General features: G+C 41.2%; 1 protein-coding gene across 5 annotated transcripts in view; it reads left to right on the forward strand.

Annotated features, from left to right (window-relative positions):
* The window catches only part of Apbb1ip (amyloid beta (A4) precursor protein-binding, family B, member 1 interacting protein), a 119,683-nt gene that overhangs the window by 66,885 nt on the left and 29,312 nt on the right, over positions 1-23,486 (forward strand). For all 5 annotated transcript variants that reach the window (XM_006498186.3, XM_011239139.3, XM_030251888.1 and 2 more), the window contains 4 exons: positions 440-741; positions 3,995-4,072; positions 11,401-11,560; positions 13,063-13,184. In XM_006498186.3, coding sequence (XP_006498249.1) covers positions 440-741; positions 3,995-4,072; positions 11,401-11,560; positions 13,063-13,184 — 662 coding nt within the window. The remainder of the gene's footprint in view (positions 1-439; positions 742-3,994; positions 4,073-11,400; positions 11,561-13,062; positions 13,185-23,486) is intronic.

Below are 23,486 nucleotides of genomic sequence, written 5' to 3' on the forward strand. Positions count from 1 at the left end.
GGTGGGTGAAACCCAGCTGACCACCAGTGGGAGAACTCCCCCTCCACCCATTTCCACTTTCCTCTTCCTCTACTCTTCCAAAGCCCAAGGCTCTTGCACCAAAATATTCAAGAGTCCCTATGTAGGCATCTGCTCATGTGCTCAACTCTGACTGTAGCTGGAGATACGCCAGTGCAGAGCACATTTCCCTCTTTTCTTCTTGTTAGGAACTTACTTACACTATGTACTGATTGTATTATTTTAGAAGTGTCAATATGTGAATGTGTTACACTGCATAAAAATACTTCCAACCTTTTTTATTGTATCATAGAAATTTAAATAATGACTCCCACCTATGTACATATTGCTCTTTAAAAAAAAAATGCTTTCAGGTTTTTCCAGGTACAAATAGTTGATTTGTTTTTCAAACATTGATACTGTTATTTTTTTTTCCTCTTAGAGTCCTTAAATGCACTGGAAGACCAAGATTTAGATGCCCTCATGGCAGATCTGGTAGCAGATATAAGTGAAGCCGAACAGAGAACCATCCAGGCTCAGAAAGAGTCCTCTCAGAATCAAGATCGTTTTGCACTTCTGAGGGCTTCGGATGGCCAGGGTACAGCCTCAGGAGGTTATGGAGCAAGTGCTGCTGCTATTGATGTTAGTCACCATGAGGAAGCTTTACCACCTCCACCCGTAGAACCCATGCTAGACCTTCTGCCTCCTCCTCCTCCTCCTCCTCCTCCTGAACTTCTCTCTAAAGTAAGTCCATAGGACCCAAGATGGCAGGACTGTTGCTCTCCATTTACTATCTACCCATCACCTTGGACTTTCTTTGATGTGACAATTACATCTATCAGTTTGTATGCCTAAACCTCTGAGGTACTGGGGAAAAAGAGCAGTGTTGTCTTAATCTGCTTTCTATTGCTGTAACTGAATACCACAGATGTTTAATGTATAAAAGAAGAAAGGCTAATTTAGCTCACAGTTCTGAAGGTTGGGGAATATTAAAGTATGGTTCTGGCACCTTTCCAGTTTTGAGAGGGAGCTTTCTGCCCATGCCCCCTTGCTTTAAAAAGATATCACTGGATCCCATCTTTTAATTTTTCACAAGGGAATTAAACTTCAACATCTGTTTTGGTGAGAACATTTAAAGTGTAGCAAGTATATATGGAGAACCCATTAAGACCAAATATAGTGTTTATAGCTTGGATAAAAGTAATATGCATATTCCTTAACAATACTCAAGCTTCATGGATACTTAACAGCCATCCATTAGACAGAGCACAAGGTCCCCAATGAAGGTTCTAGAGAAAGTACCCAAGGAGCTCAAGGGGTTTTCAGCCCCATAGGAGGAACAACAATATAAACTAACCAGTACCCCCAGAGCTCCCTGAGACAAAACCACCAACCAAAGAAAACACAAGGTGGGACTCATGGCTCTAGCTGCATATGTAGCAGAGGATGACCTAGTTGGTCATCTGTGGGAGGAGAGGCCCTTGGTCCTGTGAAAGTGCTATGCCCCAGTATAGGGGAATATCAGGACCAGGAATGGGAGTGGGTGGGTTGGTGAGCAGCGGGAGGGAAGAGGGGATAGTGGATTTTTGGAGGGGAAACTAGGAAAGGGGGATAACATTTGAAATGTAAATAAGGAAAGTATCTAATAAAAAGAAAAAAAGAAAAGAAAAGAAATGCATGGCTTCTAGGAACAGTTTTTACCAGTCTTTTAAACTCCTCTTAAAAATAAATTGTATTTTTAATTTGGTTACAAAAAAAGTACTCAAGCTTCAGAGGACACGTCTCATTAACTTTGTATGAACTAAGAAGTTGATTTCTATGTTCATTGCCCCTGTTCCTAGCCCAGAATATAGAAAAGAATAGGTTTTTACTTGAGTTAATTTGAATTATTGCCTCTGGCAACCCTTTTCAATAGGGCAAAGACTATGTATCTTTGGGATGCCTTCATTGGGGAGGTCAAAGACAGGTAATAAATGCTTGATATTTATAAATTGCTAAACTTTGTAAAATAACTATATAATCTTCATTTAACATGTTAATTACATATTTTTCAAAAAAAAAAGAGTAAAAACACTTTGAAGACTTTTCTTAAATAGGTCCTTTAAAAATATTTCCAAGTAAGAACCCTGCTCAGTTTCCTGTGGGCTCCTATTGTCCTGAATGGTGGTGGTCACTATCATTCAAATCATCGTAATGATGCTGGGAATGCCTAAAATTTTAAATTTAAATCACATGATAAATCCACATTGTATCACACTCATTGCTTCATCGATTGAGACAAAGCAGAATCGCCAAGCATAGGGCCCCTCGTGGTATCAGGGGGACCATCAATTCCTTGAAAGTAAACACAAAGTTGAGTGTTCAGGTAGATAGTTACAAAGTTCCTCACTTTCAATTGTTCCTAAAGTATCTTGGCACTCAAAATTATTTCAGAAACCAGTGATATTAGAAGAGATAATTCTACTTTCAAACAGTAGAAATGTAACACCTTTTTTCCTTTCATGAAAAACAATTCAATTTCTTATCATTATAAATAAACAAATAAGATTTTGCTGACATGACCCTGATATAGCTGTCTCTTGTGAGACTATGCCAGTGCCTGGCAAATACAGAAGTGGATGCTCACAGTCATCTATTGGATGGAACACAGGGCCCCCAATGGAGGAGCTAGAGAAAGTACCCAAGGAGCTGAAGGAGTCTGTAACCCTATAAGAGGAACAGCAATATGAACTAACCAGTACCCCCTGGAGCTTGTGTCTCTAGCTGCATATGTAGCAGAAGATGGCCTAATCAGCCATCACTGGGAGGAGAGGCCCTTGGTCTTGCAAAGATTATATGCCCTAGTACAGGGGAATGCCAGGTCCAGGAAGCAGGCATGGGTGGTTTGGGGAACAGGGAGGGGGGAGGGTATAGGGGACTTTCGGCATAGCATTTGAAATGTAAATGAAGAAAATATCTAATAAAAAGTTTAAAAATAAAAAAATTAATAAATACATAAACAAACAAATAAACAAGAGAACCTTAATAGTCCTATTGATAAGATTTTACATTATAAAATCAAAGGTTTTATTCCTTTGAAATATAAGGATATTTCACACTCTTTGCTGATGTTCATTTTTGTGTTCATTAGTGGAGTGTTTGTTTTATTTCGTTTTGTTTATTTTGTTTTGCTTTGGAGTTTTTGTGATTTGTAAGGTTAAGTTTTGGCTTTTGTATTAAAATGTAGGCTGTTAAAGACTCTTTAAAGCTTCTAATAACAGCTAGGAGTCCTCCTCTAAATAGATACCATAAACCAAGAGGATGTGTATAATGGTAGGAAGGGCTCAACTCCCTCAGGATGAATGCTTTAATAGGTTCTGTAGGTTGGTATCTGTATTAGTTATTTTTCTGTTGCTGTGATAAAAATACTACTACCAGAGGAAGTTAAGAGTTTATTTTAGCTTACAGCTATAGAGAAATCCCATCATATTGGGGGAGACCCAGCAGCAGGCTTGCAGAGCAGGAAGCTAACTGATCACATTCTAGGCACAGGATAGAAGCAGAAAGCCAACTGGTCATGAGACAAGGCCATAGACTCTCAAAGCCCATTTCCACCCATGTACTTTCTCCAGCAAGGTTCCACATCCTAAAATTTCCTGCACTTCCCCAAACAGCACCACCAGCAAGGGCCAAAGTTCAAGTACATCAGTTTATGAGGGCTTTTGCTTCGTTCACATTCACAGTCCCCTGTTCTTTGAGCTGAGCACAGATAGCATGTTCTAAGTACTTCATACAGTCCTTGAAGTCATAGTTTCATTTCTTCCGATAAAATCCTCAAGGCTATAATCAACAGTTGCCTTCTGTATATTTGAGTAGAATATTTTAGTCAAGGGCATTACCTACATTCTGAAAATGAAGGATGTGAAATTCGGTAATTTTGTTTCTCTAAATGAACCAACACACAATTAGTCACTGGTGTGATTTATTGGACTCTGTTGACTGTCTTGCCCCTTTACAGGAAGAAGAAGAAGCCAAAGCAAAGGCTGATAAAATTAAGTTAGCACTGGAAAAGCTGAAGGAAGCCAAGGTTAAGAAGGTAAGCTACCAAACACATTTGCATAGGGGAGTTAAATTAATGATGTCATATTATAGTTACCGGTAAACAGTATAATAAATGTTCATGTGCCTCTGAGAATACAGGTCAGTAGTTGGTTATCTGTTTAGCATGCACAAGACCACAGCTTTAACAGTGTCATTGAAAGAAAACTCAAGTAGCACTTTCCAAATAATTTTTAAAGAATTCTCAGAACATAGGACATGACAACATTTTTCTCTACATAACACCATTTAGCTAATTTGCAATTTCTAGGTAGGGAACCTACCTCCATCCATTTCTTATAAGGGCTTTCTGGTGCTCCATGGCAAAGAGCTCTCCATGGTGAGAACAAGAGCGTCCAAAAGCATTTGCTTAGCTCACATGTGACTTTTTGCTGGTTTCACATACATTTTCCCATAAACCAGGATAGTGGGAGTAGAAATTCCCTTTAACAAGAAAGAAAAAAGTCTTTGGTTTTGCTATCACCTAGGCAAGGGCCTTCTCAGTTCCATTTTGAGAACTTAAAATATGTCCATCCTGGAATCCCTTCCCTGAGGGATGCTCTCTGGGGTCTTCCATAGCTCTCTGCTTATAGCATCCTCTGGGCATGCTTTAATTGGGTCACACCTTAGCAACCTTGGCCTCACATTTACATAGTTTCTTTTGTGAATTTTATGCTCCTTGGGAAGCCTCTAGACATTAAGCTTGTGTGGACGTCTCCCCATGAATCAAACATTTGTTATTAATCTAGTCTTTAATTTGTGTAAGCTTTGAGTGATCTGTTTCTTATCCTTCTTTACCAATTAGCCTATAATTTTCTTGGACATTTTTGTGAGTATAAGGTGTTTTAGGAAGATATGTATTATATTACATGAGAAAACCCTGTATCTAACCTGATTGGAACACTATATCTACTATTAAAATGTCAGTTAATTTTTTAGTTAATGAGACAAGTACTCAATCTGCATCTTATTTCAATTGAAACATCTGTCATCTCTCACTAAGGTGAATTGTCTTTGTCACAATTCTTGAATGAAGGAATTGTATACATGGTGAATAATTCAGTAAATATCTCTTGGGGATCCCACATCCAGACTTTCAAGGCTCATATGTGAAGCTGTTTTCCAGATAGAGCTGGTTCAATCAACTTATTGCTCTCTGCGTGTATGTGTCAGCTCTTCCTCACTGTGACAAGCACCTAAGATAATGACCTGGATTAGTTACCTTCCTCACTGCTCTGATGAATGCCCAGCAGTAGCAGTCCTAGAGAGGAAGGATTGACTTTGGCTCTCCATTTGAGGTTTTAGTCCATGATAGTGGGGAAGGCATAGAAGCAAGACAATCAGAGGCTGTAAGAGCAGGACTATTAAGGTCAGTGGTCACATGGTGTCTGCTGCCTGGAAGCAGAGAAAGATGAATGCTCAAACATGTGAAGCCTGTCATGGACATCTCACAACCATAGCTACATATATCATGCACCACTCAGGTCATGAGGGAAGAATTGCCATGCTGTTGTCTAAGATCACCTATCCCTGAGCTGGGCATGGTGGCACACGCCTTTAATCCCAGCATGAGGCAGGAGGATTTCTGAGTTCGAGGCCAGCCTGGTCTACAGAGTGAGTTCCAGGGCTATTCAGAGAAACCCTGTCTCGAAAAACCAAAAAAAAAAAAAAAAGATCACCTATCCCACTGGAATCCCAGTTTGCCTTCTTTCTCTGGTCTAAGAGCCCCAGGGGCTGCCTATCTTGTACAGTAAAGCCACACCCCTCAAGTACCCTCCTTCCTGTCTCTGCGTGATCTGGATGCCATTATCTCTCTAGCCTCAGTTCTCTCCATTCTCTTCTTCTCTCCCTCTCTCCCTCCCTCCTTCTCTCTACATTTACCTCACTGTAACTACCTGTCGTTGTAACTGTCCTGCAAACACTCTACAAGTCCTTGTTGTGGAACTACCTATCCCTTCCACTCTTACCCAGATTCTCACTGGATTTTTTCTGCCCCTCCCCCCCACCATGTATTCAGTCGCCTTCTAAGTGAGAGTGTCCCCATCACTGTACACACTACTCCCTAAAATTCTCCTCAGTGAATTATCACCACACAATGCACTACCCACTAATTCATTGCCTATATATTCCCTCAAACCCTCTAAAGACTTTATCCTCTTTAACAATGCACTCTGACTTTAGAGGAGTTACTAGGTTTGTATAATGGTCCAGTGAGGCTGTTACTTGTTTTGAGCTAAATTCCAGTAAGGAAGGCAAATGCAGTGATGAAAATTAAACCAGGCTCAGTATGGTGTCTCCTGCCTCTTTTCCCAGCACTGAGGATCTAGAGGCAGGAGGATTGAAAATTCAAAGCTATCCAGGACTACAACACTAAGTCTTCCTCCTCCTCCTCCTTCTACTTCTTTTAAAATCCATAAGCATGAGCCAAAAAAGAAAAAAATGGAAACCAGAAGAATTGCTAGGCATTGTCGAAGCCACTCCTCACATCCATTGGTGATAATGAAGCCTCCCTGGGAAGGAAGGGGGCTCTTGAGCAAAGTCCTCAGCAGCAGGAGGCAGCTAGATACACAGGACAGTAGTAAAGGTGATCCTCAAACAGAGATGAGTATTGATGATGCAATGCATATCTTAGGTTCACGTAAACCTTAGCTTGACGAGATGGAACAGAATGAAAGACTGTTGACCACACTTCAGTGACCTACTGAGTAAAAGCAAAGGAAGGAATTGATGTTAATGTGGTAGGTAGGAGCCACAAGAGCACATAGATAGCAGAGCGAGTTTGGACTGTGTCTTAAGTACAAGAAGCCTTTGGTGGAGCTCTAAATGGGGAGATAGGAGATTAATGAATAATTTTTAAAATCCATACTGGCAGATTCACAGAAAATCAATTGTAGGGATGTGCAGGTGGTCTGTGACTGTATTGTCTGATCTGGAGTAGGTGGGTGCCCTGTTCCTTCTTTAGTATCCCATGTGTGTCCCTTCCCCCCACACAGGGGGCTGTATGATGGGTCAGAGAGGACTATGTTCCTCATAAATATGGACTGTTACTCTATCAAGAGTATACCGAGTGTATCCCCCAGGAGCTCGTGTCTCTAGCTGCATATGAATCAGAAATGGCCTACTTGGCCATCAGTGGAAAGAGAGGCCCATTAGTCGTGCAAACTTTATATGCCTCAGTACAGGGGAACGACAGGGCCAAGAAGTGGGAGTGGGTGGGTGGGGGAGCGGGTGGGGGAGCATGTGGGGGACTTTTGGGATAGCATTGGAAATGTAAATGAAATAAATACCCAATTTAAAAAAAAAACTGAGGAAAAAAAAAAGAGTATACCGAGTGACTAGACTCCCATGGAAAATAAATTATACTAGTGGAGAATGGCAGTGGGGGGACTTGTTCTAGATTGTTCTAGCACAAATGAGCTTGTGTTGGATTGAGGTACAAATGAGTAGCAGGTGTGGATATACTGTATGGAATGGCTTTGCTGATGGATGCAGATAAAAGACAATAAGGGCAGAGAGGCTGCAGTAGGAGGACCTCAAGTTCAAGAGAAGCCACAAAACCCTGTCCCATAAAACCCCAAGGACTCGGGACGTCCTCACTAGCAGGATGTTTTTCTAGCATGTGCAAGGGCCTGGGCTTGTGAGGGAGGAAGAGATGGAGGGAGAGTGAGTAAGTTTTTAAAAATTATAATTATGCACTTTTAAGCCACCGAAATGTTTATAACTGAGGGTCACATTGTGTGATTTCAGAAAAGAACTGAAAAGAGACATGTCTCTTACAAGAGAAGGTGGGACAAGGAGCAGATGCAGTAGCTTCATTCTGGCTGGCCTGGGGAGACTTTGCTCCTTTTATTTACAGTGACTTATGGCAGTAAACACAAGGCACAACCTGCCCGGATCCATGGAAGATCCAGAACATAGCACTCATCAGTAGGAAGGGATGGAAGGTTCCTGACTCTCCAACTACATTTTTTAAGACATGACCCTGAGCCGGGTGGTGGTGGTGAACGCCTTTAATTCCAGCACTTGGGAGGCAGAGACAGGCGAATTTCTGAGTTCTAGGCCAGCCAGGTCTACAAAGTGAGTTCCAGGACAGCCAGGGCTATACAGGGGAAGCCCTATCTCAAACCCCCCCCCACAAAAAGACATGCCCCTGTGTATGACACAGTACATTAAGCAAATAATAGAAATGCTCCATATTTAAGGAAAATAACTTTGAGCGTTTTAAACAATAAATGTGAGTTAGAACAAGAAGGCTGAGGAGGAAGATCACTCTTACCTCAAACTTAAACCCAAGTTTAAGGGCAGACTGAGTTACAATGAAAGGCCCTGTCTCATAAGAAAACGAAGGGGGGGGAAACCCTCCCTCATTAGAAGTATTTGCTCTTAAGGATTTGGTGGAATGCTGACATTATTTTGAACTACAAATGATGTCCATAGCTTATAGCATGAAGCTTTTGAAGCTGGAAACACAATCTGACTAATCTATTAATTTAATTTATTCTACAGCTCTGTGGCAGAAGAACAATTCCATTTGTAAATCTTATTATAGAAGTCCAAAAATGCAATTTGCATGATTTAGGGCTAAATTTTTCCCATTTTTAACAACTTGCAAATAAAAGTGAGATTTCATTATCATTTCATTATCAAGGCATTTGGCCCATAGAAGATCGTGTGACTAATTAGTTGCATAGCACCGTACTGCTGTGGCGCTGTTACACGTTGATAAGTACCCTCTGCAGCTTGCAAATAGAGTAGAAACTGTGAAGAACCACAAGTATGAGTTCTTCCTTTTTATTCACTTTATTTTTCTAAATTCTACAATTATAGATATTCATAAATACATATGGATTAAACTTAGTTTGTGCCAAAAAGAAGCCTCTTCCATCATTATGAAACTATGTGGTTTAGCAATGTCTCCTTCCATATTAAAAAAAAGAAAGGAAAAAGCAACATGTTTTCCTTTCTAAAGCACCTCTAAGTAGGAGTGAAATGTGGTCAAATGTCATGATTTTTCTTTATCATAAATATTGCTTTCAAAGCCCTAACATCAGTTGTGTTTCCCAGGAATGTAACTATTCTATCACAAAGAACATTCTCAGCAAAGAACAGCATGTATGCATTCCACAGAAAAATACAAAAAAAAAAAAAAAAAAAAAAAGACCCAACTATAGTCAAGCTAAAGAAGGTATAATCATCATGACAGACCAGGGGGCACTCCAAGGTGACACTTGTCCCCTCCCTGTACCATCACACTATTGAAGTAATGAACCTTAAAGAATTAAAATTTCACCAGTAATCCCATGCAGAAGGCTTAAACTCTGTCACCAGCCTGTTCTAGTTTCCTTCTGTTGATGTGATTTAAAAACTCTGACCAAAAGCAACTTAGGAAGGAAAGGGTTTATTTGACTTGCACTTCCAGATCAGGAAAGACCTTTGAGAGAAGTCAGGTTAGAATTGAAGGCAGGAACCTGGAGGTGGGAATTATAGAAGGAATGCTTGCTTGCTTGCTCATTGGCTAACCCATAGATGTATTTATGTTTACCTAGCATTTTATACAGTCCAGTACCACCTCTCAGAAGAATGATGCTGCCCACCCACCGTGAGCTGGGCCAATCTGTATCAATTAATAGTCAAGACAATCCCTTGCAGATATGTCACAGACCAACCTGATAAAGACAATTACTCAATTAAGATTCTTTTCTCAGGTAATTCTAGGCTGTCTCAAGTTGTCAGTAAATGAACACAACCAGAGGAAAATATATATGTGTATATTATATATATTTATATTATATATTATGTACATATATGTATATACATGCATCTATTTAACACCCACCCCTGTAAGGTTCAAGGAAGAGGAGGTGAAAAGGTTGTGAGAGCCAAATGTTGATGCTGACTGCTGTAAAAGAGCACCTTCTGGACATGACAGGGTTTCTGTCTCATGAACTCCCAACAGCTGCAGTTGCTTGCAGAAAACTTGTTCAGGATCAGGGCAAAGTTCCAGCATGGGAGAGGGATACATGAAGCCCTAACCTTACCTAAGAAGCTATTATCAGTTGATGACACTCAGGAGAGGAAGAAGCAGTTCCTTCAGGAATATGGTCCCTGGTAGTTTGCCCATTCTCCAATGGATGGGCCTGTGTGTAGATAGGTACATATTGGCAGCACTGACTGGATTCAATGAATTGAAAAAAAGAGAACATGAAGTTGGGATGGGACATGGTAGGGGATGTTGGAAGGGATAGAGGTGGGATTATGGGGGATTAATATGATCAAAATACATTGTATACATGCCTAAATCTCTCAAAGACCAAATAGAAATATAGCTAAAAAGTGGGATATATCCTCTGACCTCACTGTGAACTCCTTTATATAACAGGAAAACGCAGGATGAGAAATAAATTTGAAAAACACAAACCAGACAATAAACAATGCTCTTGGGCCAGTTTCAAGGCACTGATTTCTGGTGGGGAGACAGAAAGCAAACAGAACTGAAGGAGCGCTCACTTCTCATTTTCCCAACATCCTTCCACTTTTGTTCCCATTCATTTTTAGGGCCAGAAGTATTTCTTTATTAAAAGGTCTCCTTGTGTCTTTACAACTGAAGTCCCATTGTTAAGGAAAATTTTAAGGTATGGCAGCCTTTGATAAGCTCGGCTTATCAAAGTGTCCCATACCCAATGTGCCAATTAAGTAAAGCTACACTGGGAAGAAAAAGAAATAAAGGAAGAGGTGCAGAGGTCCTCAAGTCATTGTTTAGGACATTGGCAAAAGGTTTAAAGAGTGGACAAGAGATTTGTGTAATTAAATAGTCCTAGTTAATGACTTATATTGCTAAGCACTCAGGGTGACTTATTCAATGTACTTTGACCAATTGAGTCATAACTCACTGATGAGAGTCAAGAGTTGCATTAATCTATGGATAAAAAGATATATATTTAGAAGGCAGTTTGATCCTACATTGTTTAGTAAAATAATAGATAGAAGTCAGTTTTCCTCTGGGGCCCATAATCCCTTCAGCCTTGGGTTCTTGGTCCAGTTTACAATACCAGGCATGGGTTCTGTCCTGTGGAGCAGACTTTAAATCCAATCAGAAAGTGGCTGGTTACCACCCATAACAATCATGCCACTACTGCTGGTGAGAAAAGTCAACAGTCTTACCCAACTGTGAACCTAGTGAGCTACAGTAAAGACAGCCTATCAAGATATTCAAAGGATGAATTTCTAATGCTCAGTGGCAGAAACAATGACAGTGCTGACACCTTAAGCTTAGCAGACCGCCCCAGTTGCTGGAACTAACTAACTGTTCTGTGGCTTCATCTTCAGCTTGTAGTTAAGGTGCACATGGATGACAGCAGTACCAAGTCACTGATGGTGGATGAGCGGCAGTTGGCTCGGGATGTTCTGGACAACCTTTTTGAAAAAACCCATTGTGACTGCAATGTGGACTGGTGCCTTTATGAAATATATCCCGAACTGCAAATTGGTAAGTCTCCTCCCCACATCTGGGTTGCACTTCAAAAGCCTGTTTTATTACACGTTTTAGTCTGTTTTAACCACTTGTTTCAATATCTCAAGACATGGCGTGTGTCTCTGCCTTCATCTGAGATAAATCCTTGTCTCTGTTTCTTTGTGGCAGACACTCAGTCGGTAGAGGGTAGCCAGGCTTTGGGTGATGTGAACTTCATTACTGTCACCTTGCTAGTCACTCCAAAAGGGAAAAAAGGGGGCAATGTGGTTCATCCTGTTACATGCTTAGGAAGCTCATCAGACTGCAGGAGATCCTGGCTATCTGTCTGCTAATATTCCTTTAAAGAGTACTTCCCTGAAGCATAACGTGACTTCCAGGCCTTACAACTATGCTCATTTCTTCTTCCCCTGTCCAAATGTGACTGATCGCCAATTTCTCAACCCCAGAGAGCAAAGAGGAGTGAAATAAATTGATGATCTCTCTCTCTCTCTCTCTCTCTCTCTCTCCTCTTTCAGCAGTTTAATAACTTCCCTCCTCCTTCCCACTCATCCCCTGGGCAACACTATCTCCCAAGAGGGTTGTATAAAACTCAGAATTATCTGCTTTTGAGGCTTTAGGGCAATTTTTTCTATAGAAAGTGGTCCACATTAAAACTGTTCCTTAACCAGGCATGGTGACACATGCTTGTAACCCCATCCCTGGAGAGGATGAGACAGGAGGAGGATGAGTCCCAGGCCAATTCAGGCTATGTAGGGATAGTCTATCTCAAAACTAACACAAAACTAAGCAAGGACAGAACAAAGGCTTGCTGTTTCCTCCAATTCTGAATGGGAAAACAGGGAAGGAGCAGCTTCCTTTACTCTCCAGCTTGGTTCAGTGTCCACCTATTATCCTTAGAGTTGTAGAGTCATAGCTTAGGAGTTTCACAGTCTGCATCCTCTTTGGCCTTCCCATAGTATTTACCCCTGCTAAGGATGTTTTCAAAGGAAAAACAAACGCTAACAATTAAAAAGCAGGATAACTCACTACAACCCAAAATACTGAAATTTCTACCATTTATCATGTTTTTGTGTAAAATAAACTTAAAACCTGACAGTGACATATAAAATAGTAGGAATGCTGCACTACTGTTACAGGCATGGGTGTTAGCTCACACCTCAGGCACTGAAGTCCTCCAGTTCTCCTGCCTCTTTACAGCAGACCATACAGAGACATGTTGCTAGTTCAGGAAAGGAAATAATAGGTTGGGGACAAGATACATAGGGACCTGGAGGTGTGCCCTGCAAGAAGGAAGAGTAGGAGCTGAGGAGGGCCCCAGTAACCTTTTATGAGTCATTAACATAGCACCTGCCTCCGTCGACTTCAGATACCTACCCGTTTTTTCAGAGCATATGCCTTTGGCTGAATAGATTCAAACCCAGGTAAGTAAGGACTGCCAGTCTTTAGAAGCCTTGTGAGGCAGCATTGTGCTTAACTCAGTAATAGACTCCCACCTGAAATATCTTTTATTTCATCAGAGAGAGTTTTTGAAGACCATGAAAATGTTGTTGAAGTCTTATCAGACTGGACAAGAGACACAGAGAACAAAGTACTGTTTTTGGAGAAAGAGGAAAGATATGCTGTGTTTAAAAACCCTCAGGTAAGATGGCCTGCATTTCCTTAAACTATGTAATGAAGGAAGAAGTTTTTGTCACATGTGTACTGACCAAACCATAATCTCAGGAAATCTCACAAGTGTGTTGCTTTCAAAAAAAAAAATACAAACTTAAAACTACCTCAAAAGATTTTAAAAGAAAACCTGTTTCTCTCTTTTGTTTTCCTTTCAAAATTCAAAACTGTCTTAGTCAGGGTTTCTATTCCTGCACAAACATCATGACCAAGAAGCAAGTTGGGGAGGAAAGGGTTTATTCGGCTTACACTTCCATGCTGCTGTTCATCACCAAAGGAAGTCAGGACTGGAACTCAAGCAGGTCAGGGAGCAGGAGCTGATGCAGAGGCCATGGAGGGATGTTCTTTACTGGCTTGCCTCACCTGGCTTGCTCAGCCTGCTTTCTTATAGAACCAAGACTACCAGCCAAGGGATGGTCCCACCCACAAGGGGCCTTTCCCCCTTGATCACTAATTGAGAAAATGCCTTACAGTTGGATCTCATGGAGGCATTTCCTCAACTGAAGCTCCTTTCTCTGTGATAACTCCAGCTGTGTCAAGTTGACACAAAACTAGCCAGTACAATTGACCCCTTGTCAACTTGACACACAAACACATCACTAGTAAGCCTCAACCATTACATTTTTATTCATCCCCAAGGTCTAAATAACTCTAAACGTCCCACAGTCTTTACATATTCTTAAATTTTCAGTCTCTTAAAATTCAAAGTCTTTTTACAATTAAAAGTCTCTTTAACTGTGGGCTCCACTAAAACAGTTTCTTCCTTCAAGAGGGAAAATATCAGGGCACAGTCACAATCAAAAGCAAAAGTCAATCTCCAACCATCCAATGTCTGGGATCCAACTCACGATCTTCTGGGCTCCTCCAAGAGCTTGGGTCACTTCTCCAGCCAGGCCCTTTGTAGCACACACATCATCCTCTAGGCTCCAGATGCCTGTACTCCACTGCTGCTGCTGCTCTTGGTGGTCATCTCATGGTACTGGCATCTCCAAACACTGCATGACCCCTTCAGTCCTGGGCCTTCAATTGCAACTGAGGCTGCACCTTCACCAATGGCCTTCCATGGCCTCTCACAGTGTCGAGCCTCAGCTGCTTTGCGTGACCCCTTCATGCCTTCAAAACCAGTACCACCTGGGTGACCCTTACATATTACCAAGTCCTGCTGCAGCAGGAGTACAACCTTGGCCATCTCTGGAACACAGCCTCTTTGTGCTTTCAGAAAACACTTCCCAGAAGATGTCACCTCAATGATGCTGGTCTCTTCTTTTTTTTTTTTTTTTCCATTTTTTATTAGGTATTTAGCTCATTTACATTTCCAATGCTATACCAAAAGTCCCCCTTACCCACCCACCCCCACTTCCCTACCCACCCACTCCCCCCCTTTGGCCCTGGCGTTCCCCTGTACCGGGGCACACAAAGTCTGCGTGTCCAATGGGCCTCTCTTTCCAGTGATGGCCGACTAGGCCATCTTTTGATACATATGCAGCTAGAGTCAAGAGCTCAGGGGTACTGGTTAGTTCATAATGTTGTTCCACCTATAGGGTTGAAGATCCCTTTAGCTCCTTGGGTACTTTCTCTAGCTCCTCCATTGGGAGCCCTGTGATCCATCCATTAGCTGACTGTGAGCATCCACTTCTGTGTTTGCTAGGCCCCGGCATAGTCTCACAAGAGACAGCTACATCTGGGTCCTTTCAGTAAAATCTTGCTAGTGTATGCAATGGTGTCAGCATTTGGAAGCTGATTATGGGGTGGATCCCTGGATATGGCAGTCTCTACATGGTCCATCCTTTCATCTCAGCTCCATACTTTGTTTCTGTAACTCCTTCCATGGGTGTTTTGTTCCCACTTCTAAGGAGGGGCATAGTGTCCACACTTCAGACTTCATTTTTCTTGAGTTTCATGTGTTTAGGAAATTGTATCTTATATCGTGGGTATCCTAGGTTTTGGGCTAGTATCCACTTATCAGTGAGTACATATTGTGTGAGTTCCTTTGTGATTGTGTTACCTCACTCAGGATGATGCTCTCCAGGTCCATCCATTTGGCTAGGAATTTCATAAATTCATTCTTTTTAATAGCTGAGTAGTACTCCATTGTGTAGATGTACCACATTTTCTGTATCCATTCCTCTGTTGAGGGGCATCTGGGTTCTTTCCAGTTTCTGGCTATTATAAATAAGGCTGCTATGAACATAGTGGAGCATGTGTCCTTCTTACCAGTTGGGGCTTCTTCTGGATATATGCCCAGGAGAGGTATTGCTGGATCCTCCGGTAGTACTATGTCCAATTTTCTGAGGAACCGCCAGACTGATTTCCAGAGTGGTTGTACAAGCCTGCAATCCCACCAACAATGGAGGAGTGTTCCTCTTTCTCCACATCCTCGCCAGCATCTGCTGTCACCTGAATTTTTGATCTTAGCCATTCTGACTGGTGTGAGGTGGAATCTCAGGGTTGTTTTGATTTGCATTTCCCTGATGATTAAGGATGTTGAACATTTTTTCAGGTGCTTCTCTGCCATTCGGTATTCCTCAGGTGAGAATTCTTTGTTCAGTTCTGAGCCCCATTTTTTAAGGGGGTTATTTGATTTTCTGAGGTCCACCTTCTTGAGTTCTTTATATATGTTGGATATTAGTCCCCTATCTGATTTAGGATAGGTAAAGATCCTTTCCCAGTCTGTTGGTGGTCTTTTTGTCTTATAGACAGTGTCTTTTGCCTTGCAGAAACTTTGGAGTTTCATTAGATCCCATTTGTCAATTCTCGATCTTACAGCACAAGCCATTGCTGTTCTGTTCAGGAATTTTTCCCCTGTGCCCATATCTTCAAGGCTTTTCCCCACTTTCTCCTCTATAAGTTTCAGTGTCTCTGGTTTTATGTGAAGTTCCTTGATCCACTTAGATTTGACCTTAGTACAAGGAGATAAGTATGGATCGATTTGCATTCTTCTACATGATAACAACCAGTTGTGCCAGCACCAATTGTTGAAAATGCTGTCTTTCTTCCACTGGATGGTTTTGGCTCCCTTGTCGAAGATCAAGTGACCATAGGTGTGTGGGTTCATTTCTGGGTCTTCAATTCTATTCCATTGGTCCACTTGTCTGTCTCTATACCAGTACCATGCAGTTTTTATCACAATTGCTCTGTAGTAAAGCTTTAGGTCAGGCATGGTGATTCCACCAGAGGTTCTTTTATCCTTGAGAAGAGTTTTTGCTATCCTAGGTTTTTTGTTATTCCAAACAAATGCTGGTCTCTTCTTAATCACCGCTAATTTCTTAGCTCCAGCTAACCAGCATCAATAGTCCCAGTAATGCAAAGTTTTTGCTTTGGTAGTTCTGGTATCTTGTTAATCACAGCTGATTCTTCAGCCCCAGCTAACCAGAACTACAGAATCTTCACAATCAAAACAGCAATGGCCCTGAAAAGAGTCTTTAATTTTCCCTCTGAAATTTCACAAACCAGACCTCCATCTTCTGCAGTGTTCTCAACATTATCTTCCAAGTTCCTACACAACATCTGACAGAGCTTTTAACAACGGATGGATCTTCAAGCCCAAAGTTCCAAAGTCCTTCCACAGTCCTCCCCAAAACATGGTCAGGTTGTCACAGGAATACCCCACTCCTGGTACCAATTTGTCTTAGTCAGGGTTTCTATTCCTGCACAAACATCATGACCAAGAAGCAAGTTGGGGAGGAAAGGGTTTATTCGGCTTACACTTCCATGCTGCTGTTCATCACCAAAGGAAGTCAGGACTGGAACTCAAGCAGGTCAGGGAGCAGGAGCTGATGCAGAGGCCATGGAGGGATGTTCTTTACTGGCTTGCCTCACCTGGCTTGCTCAGCCTGCTTTCTTATAGAACCAAGACTACCAGCCCAGGGATGGTCCCACCCACAAGGGGCCTTTCCCCCTTGATCACTAATTGAGAAAATGCCTTACAGTTGGATCTCATGGAGGCATTTCCTCAACTGAAGCTCCTTTCTCTGTGATAACTCCAGCTGTGTCAAGTTGACACAAAACTAGCCAGTACATAAACATACCTATTTGTTGTTGTCTAATTCTCTTCTTGTGTCTCAATTTTTATTAGGCACCATTAACCCAATATGCCTTGATATACTATAGATTATTAAATTTTTCTATTGCAAAGTACTGCAATTTTTAGTTCATATTTGTTTCTTATTGATACTGTGATAACTGAAGTAAGAGGCACAGGAAGGTATGAGATCCATAACCAACCACCATATTTTTTAAAATAATTATGAGGAGAGAAAGATTTATTTATAGTTTGGGTCAGAGTTTATGAAAGAAAAATATTAGTTTCTCTTTACCTTTTCTATGGCAGAGTTATATTTTATGGAAAAGATACTATGAAGGTCAGAAAATACACATGGATAGACTTAGTCAGAATGGTATGAACTCTGTTCCTTGGAGACACCCACTCTGCTGATGCAGCTACAGCCCATTCCTTCTCTCTGCATGGAGAGTTCACATAAACCACCCCAAGAATCATGTCTTTTACGGGGTCCCAACAACACTGTTTCAGGAGCACCTGGAGAATGTAAAAATTATTGTGATGTCCTTAGGCAATTGACACAAAGACAAAAGCACTGTTGTTATATTTGAAAGAGTATCCCTCAAGTCATATATCAGGATGCCACCAAAAAATCTAAGCCTTTCTAGGAACAGCCTCAAGCAACTGGAATCACGTGAGAGACACCACATAACCAGAATACCAGCCTGTGCTGCCTGTCACCACAAACACAGTGGACAGAGACAAGGACTGAACCTTTAGTTTACACTGAGTTACTCAGAGACGCAGCAGTCTGGAAAAACAGACAGCCAACACCTCCAAAAGGTCTGCCTTCTCCACCCCATCTAGTATTCTTTGTAGGGAACCCCAAAAAGGCAGTTAAACATTCCAGAGTGTATCCCTGTCCCTCTAGTCAGGGGATACTGACTCTTACTCACCATATTGGACTTCTCTGCACTCTTCCTCTGCTACCACAGTGCCCTGTGGAACAGAGTTTATCACCACACAAGGCTATTTAGTCTCGTATTCCTCCCAGGCAACATCTAGACCAAAAGCTGGCTCAGTGGTGTATACAAGCTGAGCTCTACTTTACAATGGCAGGTACCCACATGTCTTTATATAAAGGGTCCCTTTCTGTCCCTCCTGTCCCAATTACATTTTTTTTCAATTCTAAAAATGTTACTAATGAAAGAGATCTCCAAGGTCATCCAGACGTCTTTCTATTTTGCACAAGAGGAGTCTGAATCTTGAATCAATAGGAGCAGAATTAGGAAAGTCTGTGGCAGGCTACTTACATGAAAAGGTTCTTTCCCTCTGTGTTAGTTTTTTCATCGTTGTTGCCAAATGCCTGGACAAAACCACTTACAGGAGAAAGGGCTCATTTGGCTCACAGTCACAGAGGTTGCCATCTATTGTGGTAAGGAAGATATGATGGACCCTTCGTGATATGATGGACAGGAAGCAGACTAGGGAAGTAACAGGAAAAAAATCTAAGATAAATCCCCAAAGATATAGCCTTAGAGACCTCCTTCCTCCAGTTAGCGCGCGCACACACACACACACACACACACACACACACACACACAGAGTTCCTCCCCTTCCCAACAGTCTATTCAGAATGTGAATCTATCAGAGGATTAATCCACTAATTAGATCATGGTCCTTATTCTATTTTAATCCCTGTACTAGTACACGGGACGGAACAAAGAATTCCTCTAATTCCATGTGTCAAACAAACCACAATCTTCTTTTTTATATACTGACCCAGAAAAAGTAAATAGATTTAATAGGACGTCTCTGCCATCCTCAACATTTGGCTTCTATCTCCATGTCCATGGTGGCATTTTCTAACAGCTCATCCAAGGTAGCCTTTTCCTAAAAGCTCATCTAATCTGTAGGAAAAGAGGTAAGAGCCAGGGGGATGTTTCTTTCTCTTTGACCCCATTAGCCATAAATGAGCTATGGTGACACTGAACTACAAAGAGACTGAGGATGTGATGCCTGGGTAACAACCTGAGCACACTGTACTCAGGGCCACCATTTTGCAAAATGACCTTCAAAAGAGACCTTTTATATTGATTGACTCTGTGAAAACACTGTGCAGGGATTGTGCAGTGTGTCCACTGTTAAGAGGAGGGAGGAGGCATTCAGCCTGCTGTGGTGAAGCACTAACATATCAATCATATAGGAAGCAGACTAGGGAAGTAACAGGAAAAAAATCTAAGATAAATCCCCAAAGATAGAGCCTTAGAGACCTCCTTCCTCCAGTTAGCACACACACACACACACACACACACACACACACACACACACACACAGAGTTCCTCCCCTTCCCAACAGTCTAAGTCTGTAGAAGTCCAGTCTATGAACTTTACAAAGTGAATACTTACCTTCAACTCATGCCTTCGAGAGGCATAAATGGGCTCTTTGTGTCTTTCCCTTGTCTTTGCTTCCCACTATAGTGGCAATCTGTATTCAGATCTTTACTGCCTTCATTTTCCCTTACTTTGGACTCTGTGTGAAATGGCCTCACGTTGTAGTTCACATTTATGTTTAGATTTTATTCCCACTTGACTTTCATTCACATAGCTACCCATAGCATGTTTCCCCTTCTCCCTGCCAATTGGTATTCCATCAGACAACTAAACAAAAATACATTTATTCACTGAACTGCTAGCAGCATGTGATTTGCTTCTAGCTGGATGGTTAAGTAGTAATGATGATAGGAATATCCCATACATGTTTTCAGCTGAACAGATGTAAATAAACATTCTCATGCACATAGACCTGGAAATGAAATTACAAGGACATAGATTATATTTCTATTTAGCTATGGCAAATCCTGATGAAGAATTTTCTGAACGTTCTTTAGGTTGTCTCTCCCTTTATCATTGTATGAAAATCTCTACTTTTCCAGATTCTCAGCAGCTATTGGTGATGCTTTTACTGGCTAGTCTGAACAAATTAATAATAGATTCTAAGTCACAAATAAGGCATTGGTGTCACATTAAGAAAAGAAGTCAAGGTGCTTTCCTTCTGTGTCATTTAATCAAGGGTGCAGCCAAATCTGAAGTCTCTACTTCATGCTCCCTATCTTCCATCCTCTGTCTGTTTGCTGTGTGGGTCTGAACCATGCTTACCTTAAGGCTGCCTTGTGAATCTGTCCTGTGTATGTATATGTGTCTGTCCCTGGTGTCTGTGTGTACTTGTCTCTGTTGCGTCTATCAAAGGGATTTGTTCTGTATTTATTGAACAGCACAGAAAGCATCCCATGAGGAAGGAATGGGGTACTTTAAAAACATTTTAAACAGAGTTTTACAAGAGATAAAGTCACCTATTCCAACCAACCCAGTTAACAAACACCACTGTTTACTGATCAATTTCAAATGTTGTATGTTATGCTCCACTTTTACAGTAAATATTCATGTTATAAAGTTGCTTTAAACCTCGAGTTTTTCTGTTTTCAGCAGAAAATACACTGCATTACTCCCAGGTCCAAGACATGGTAGACAGGAAATAACTTAAGATTGCAGCTATTTTTATAACCTTGGGCTATTTTTTTTAAATACTGTTATAGCCAGGAAGCAGAGAAAGATGAAAACTTGGCACTCCATTCACTTTCTTTCTGAGTCTAGTTTTAACAATAAAGCTTAATCATCATATAATACAGGTGGCATGGAAACAGAAGGAAAGATTACGTGTGGGGAGGAGAGAGACAAGACAAGACTAAGAGGAGTAGGGCAGTGGGGTGGAGCAGTGGGAACAGGACGAATAATAACATAGTATGGTGACTTACATGAGTGAAACAGTCATGATGAAGCCCATTACTTCATATGTGTACTTAAAATTGTAATGAAAAAGATAAGAAAGAAAAGAAGAAGAGGGGAGGGAAAAGGAATAGAGTGGATAAGAGGGGAGGACGGGAGGAAAGGAGGACAATAGAGAAGAGAAGAGAGGAGAGGAGGGGAGAGAAAAGGAGGGAGGGAAGAGGAGAAGGCTAGCAAGATACACAGTGGGCATACACAGCCTGACAATGTGATTTGATTCCTGGTTCCCACAAGAGGGCAAGAGAGGACTGACTCTTCTTTCCTCTGAATATCACACAACTGCATACACACACACACACACACACACACACACACACACACACACTATGTGGATTAAATAAAACACTTTAAAAAACAGCGCATATGTCCCAGAATATCAGTTTTGAAAAATTATTAAACTATACAAAACTATAAAAGTGGATCATTAGAATCCCAAAACTGAAATCTTCAATATTGATGAAATTTATTATCAATTGCTTATCTGGGGGGTAGGCCTGGGGAGAGGTTTTTAAATAGATGTAAAGGGAAGCTTTGAGCTTAATTCCTAGGAACAGCAGCCAGGAAGGGTTTTACCACATTCATGACGTGCTTACACAGGTGTAACTCAAAGTCACCCACCAACAGCCAGAATAGTGACTTCACATAGCTGGATCTGGAATCTAGTGCTAACTTTGTTACTTCAGTGTGTTCTCTGACCAAGGTTACATTGCACTCCTCAACTTGAAATGATACCATTGCTGCTCTTCCTGTCTACTGCAACATGAAATCCATTGGGTATACTGTTAAAATGATATATGAAAGGGAAGTGGTTTGATCTCAACCAAAATGCAATACTTGTTTCCAGTAAAATTAGCCACAATAAATTTTAAGTTTGTGGAGAGAAACCAGGATCTACAAATTTGTAAGATGCTTAATTGGAGAATGGGGAGAATTCTAAAAAAGATGGTTTGTCTATACTGGGAAATGATAACAGATCACCCCATTTGAAAATGGGGGAAATGGTAGGAAAGAACTTGTTTGGCTTACGTATCTGATCATAGTCTACCATTGAAGGAAACCAGTGCAGGAACTCAAGTTGAGAACCTGGAGGCAGACACTGAAGCAGAGATCTTGGAGAACCGGTGCTTACTGGCTTGCTAATTATGGTTTGCTCAGCTTGCTTTCTTATACCACCTGGGAACCACCTGCCAAGTGGTGGCAATGCCCACAGTGGGCTGGGCCCTCCCACATCAGTCGTTATCCAGAAAATGCCCTACAGACTTGCTTATAGGCAATCTGATGGAGAGATGGAGACACTTTCTCAATTGAGGATCCTCTTCCTAAATAACCCTACCTTGTGTCAAACTGATTAAAAAACAAACAAACAAACAAACAAACAAAACCCTAACCGGACAGGTGTTAACTACTTCTTACAGATGAAAAGCATTGCGAAAACACATTCCAGTTAATAAATGGATGGGAATAGAGTTCAGGTGTTTGAACTCCTTCCAGATTGTCAGCTAAAAGTCACCAAGAGTTCAGTGATGGTTCTTTTTATCCACTGGCTGACCAGATGATTAGGTGTGCTCCATTGTGACGGAAGCAAAGCATTAGAAATCACCTGACTTTCGAGGGGACTTGTGACTGGCCTTCCACTTTTTCAGGCCACTGTTTCAAGTGATTCCTTTGTTTGGGCCTTTGAGCTTTACAACCCCAGAGAAGTAAAGTTTTTGTAGCTGTGCAGGGTGTCTACTCTTTTAAGGGGAGGGAAAGCAATTGTGAAAGAATCTATCCATTATCTAGCAGATCAAATTTGGAAATAGAGGTGAACGATGTAGAAATCGATGTGGGTGTAGCCTTGAAGAGGTTTCCCAGGTATACCAAAACCTCAGAGTGGCTCAGACTTCCCCACTGTTAATTGTCCTTAGATTTATAAAGCTATTGCACCTGTTATGAGATACTATTGTTCATCATTAGCAACGTCAACAGGCAGTTCCATGAAAGTGGATGCTATTAAAATCCCTGTCCTGCAATGAAGGGACTTAGCAAGTAATACCCAGTGACATGTTAAAGACAAAATTATAACAAATCTGGATTCACATATCTTACTTACGATTTTAGATTCAGTCTAAACCAAAAATTATTTGTAATGCTCCACTAAGCATCCCCTACATGGCAGCTTATATCAAGGTTGGAGTCAAGAAAATGGTATATCAAAAGCATGAGCATGAGCATAAGCACAACTCTATAGGTGTATTCTTTGAACATTGTTTAAGTAGTTGGCCACTTCTAGGTATCTGAGAGAAATCTTGCTCTGTTCTGACAATGACAATAATTTTATCAGTGTTCAAACCAAATAGAAGACCTACTAATCTCCAATAGGTCCCGAGGTGACGTTTCTTAACTTTGTGAAATGTTGGAGTTTAATAGTCAAACCTAATAATATCTT

This window comes from Mus musculus, chromosome 2 (assembly GCF_000001635.26).
Source record: "Mus musculus strain C57BL/6J chromosome 2, GRCm38.p6 C57BL/6J".
Classification (NCBI taxonomy): domain Eukaryota; kingdom Metazoa; phylum Chordata; class Mammalia; order Rodentia; family Muridae; genus Mus; species Mus musculus.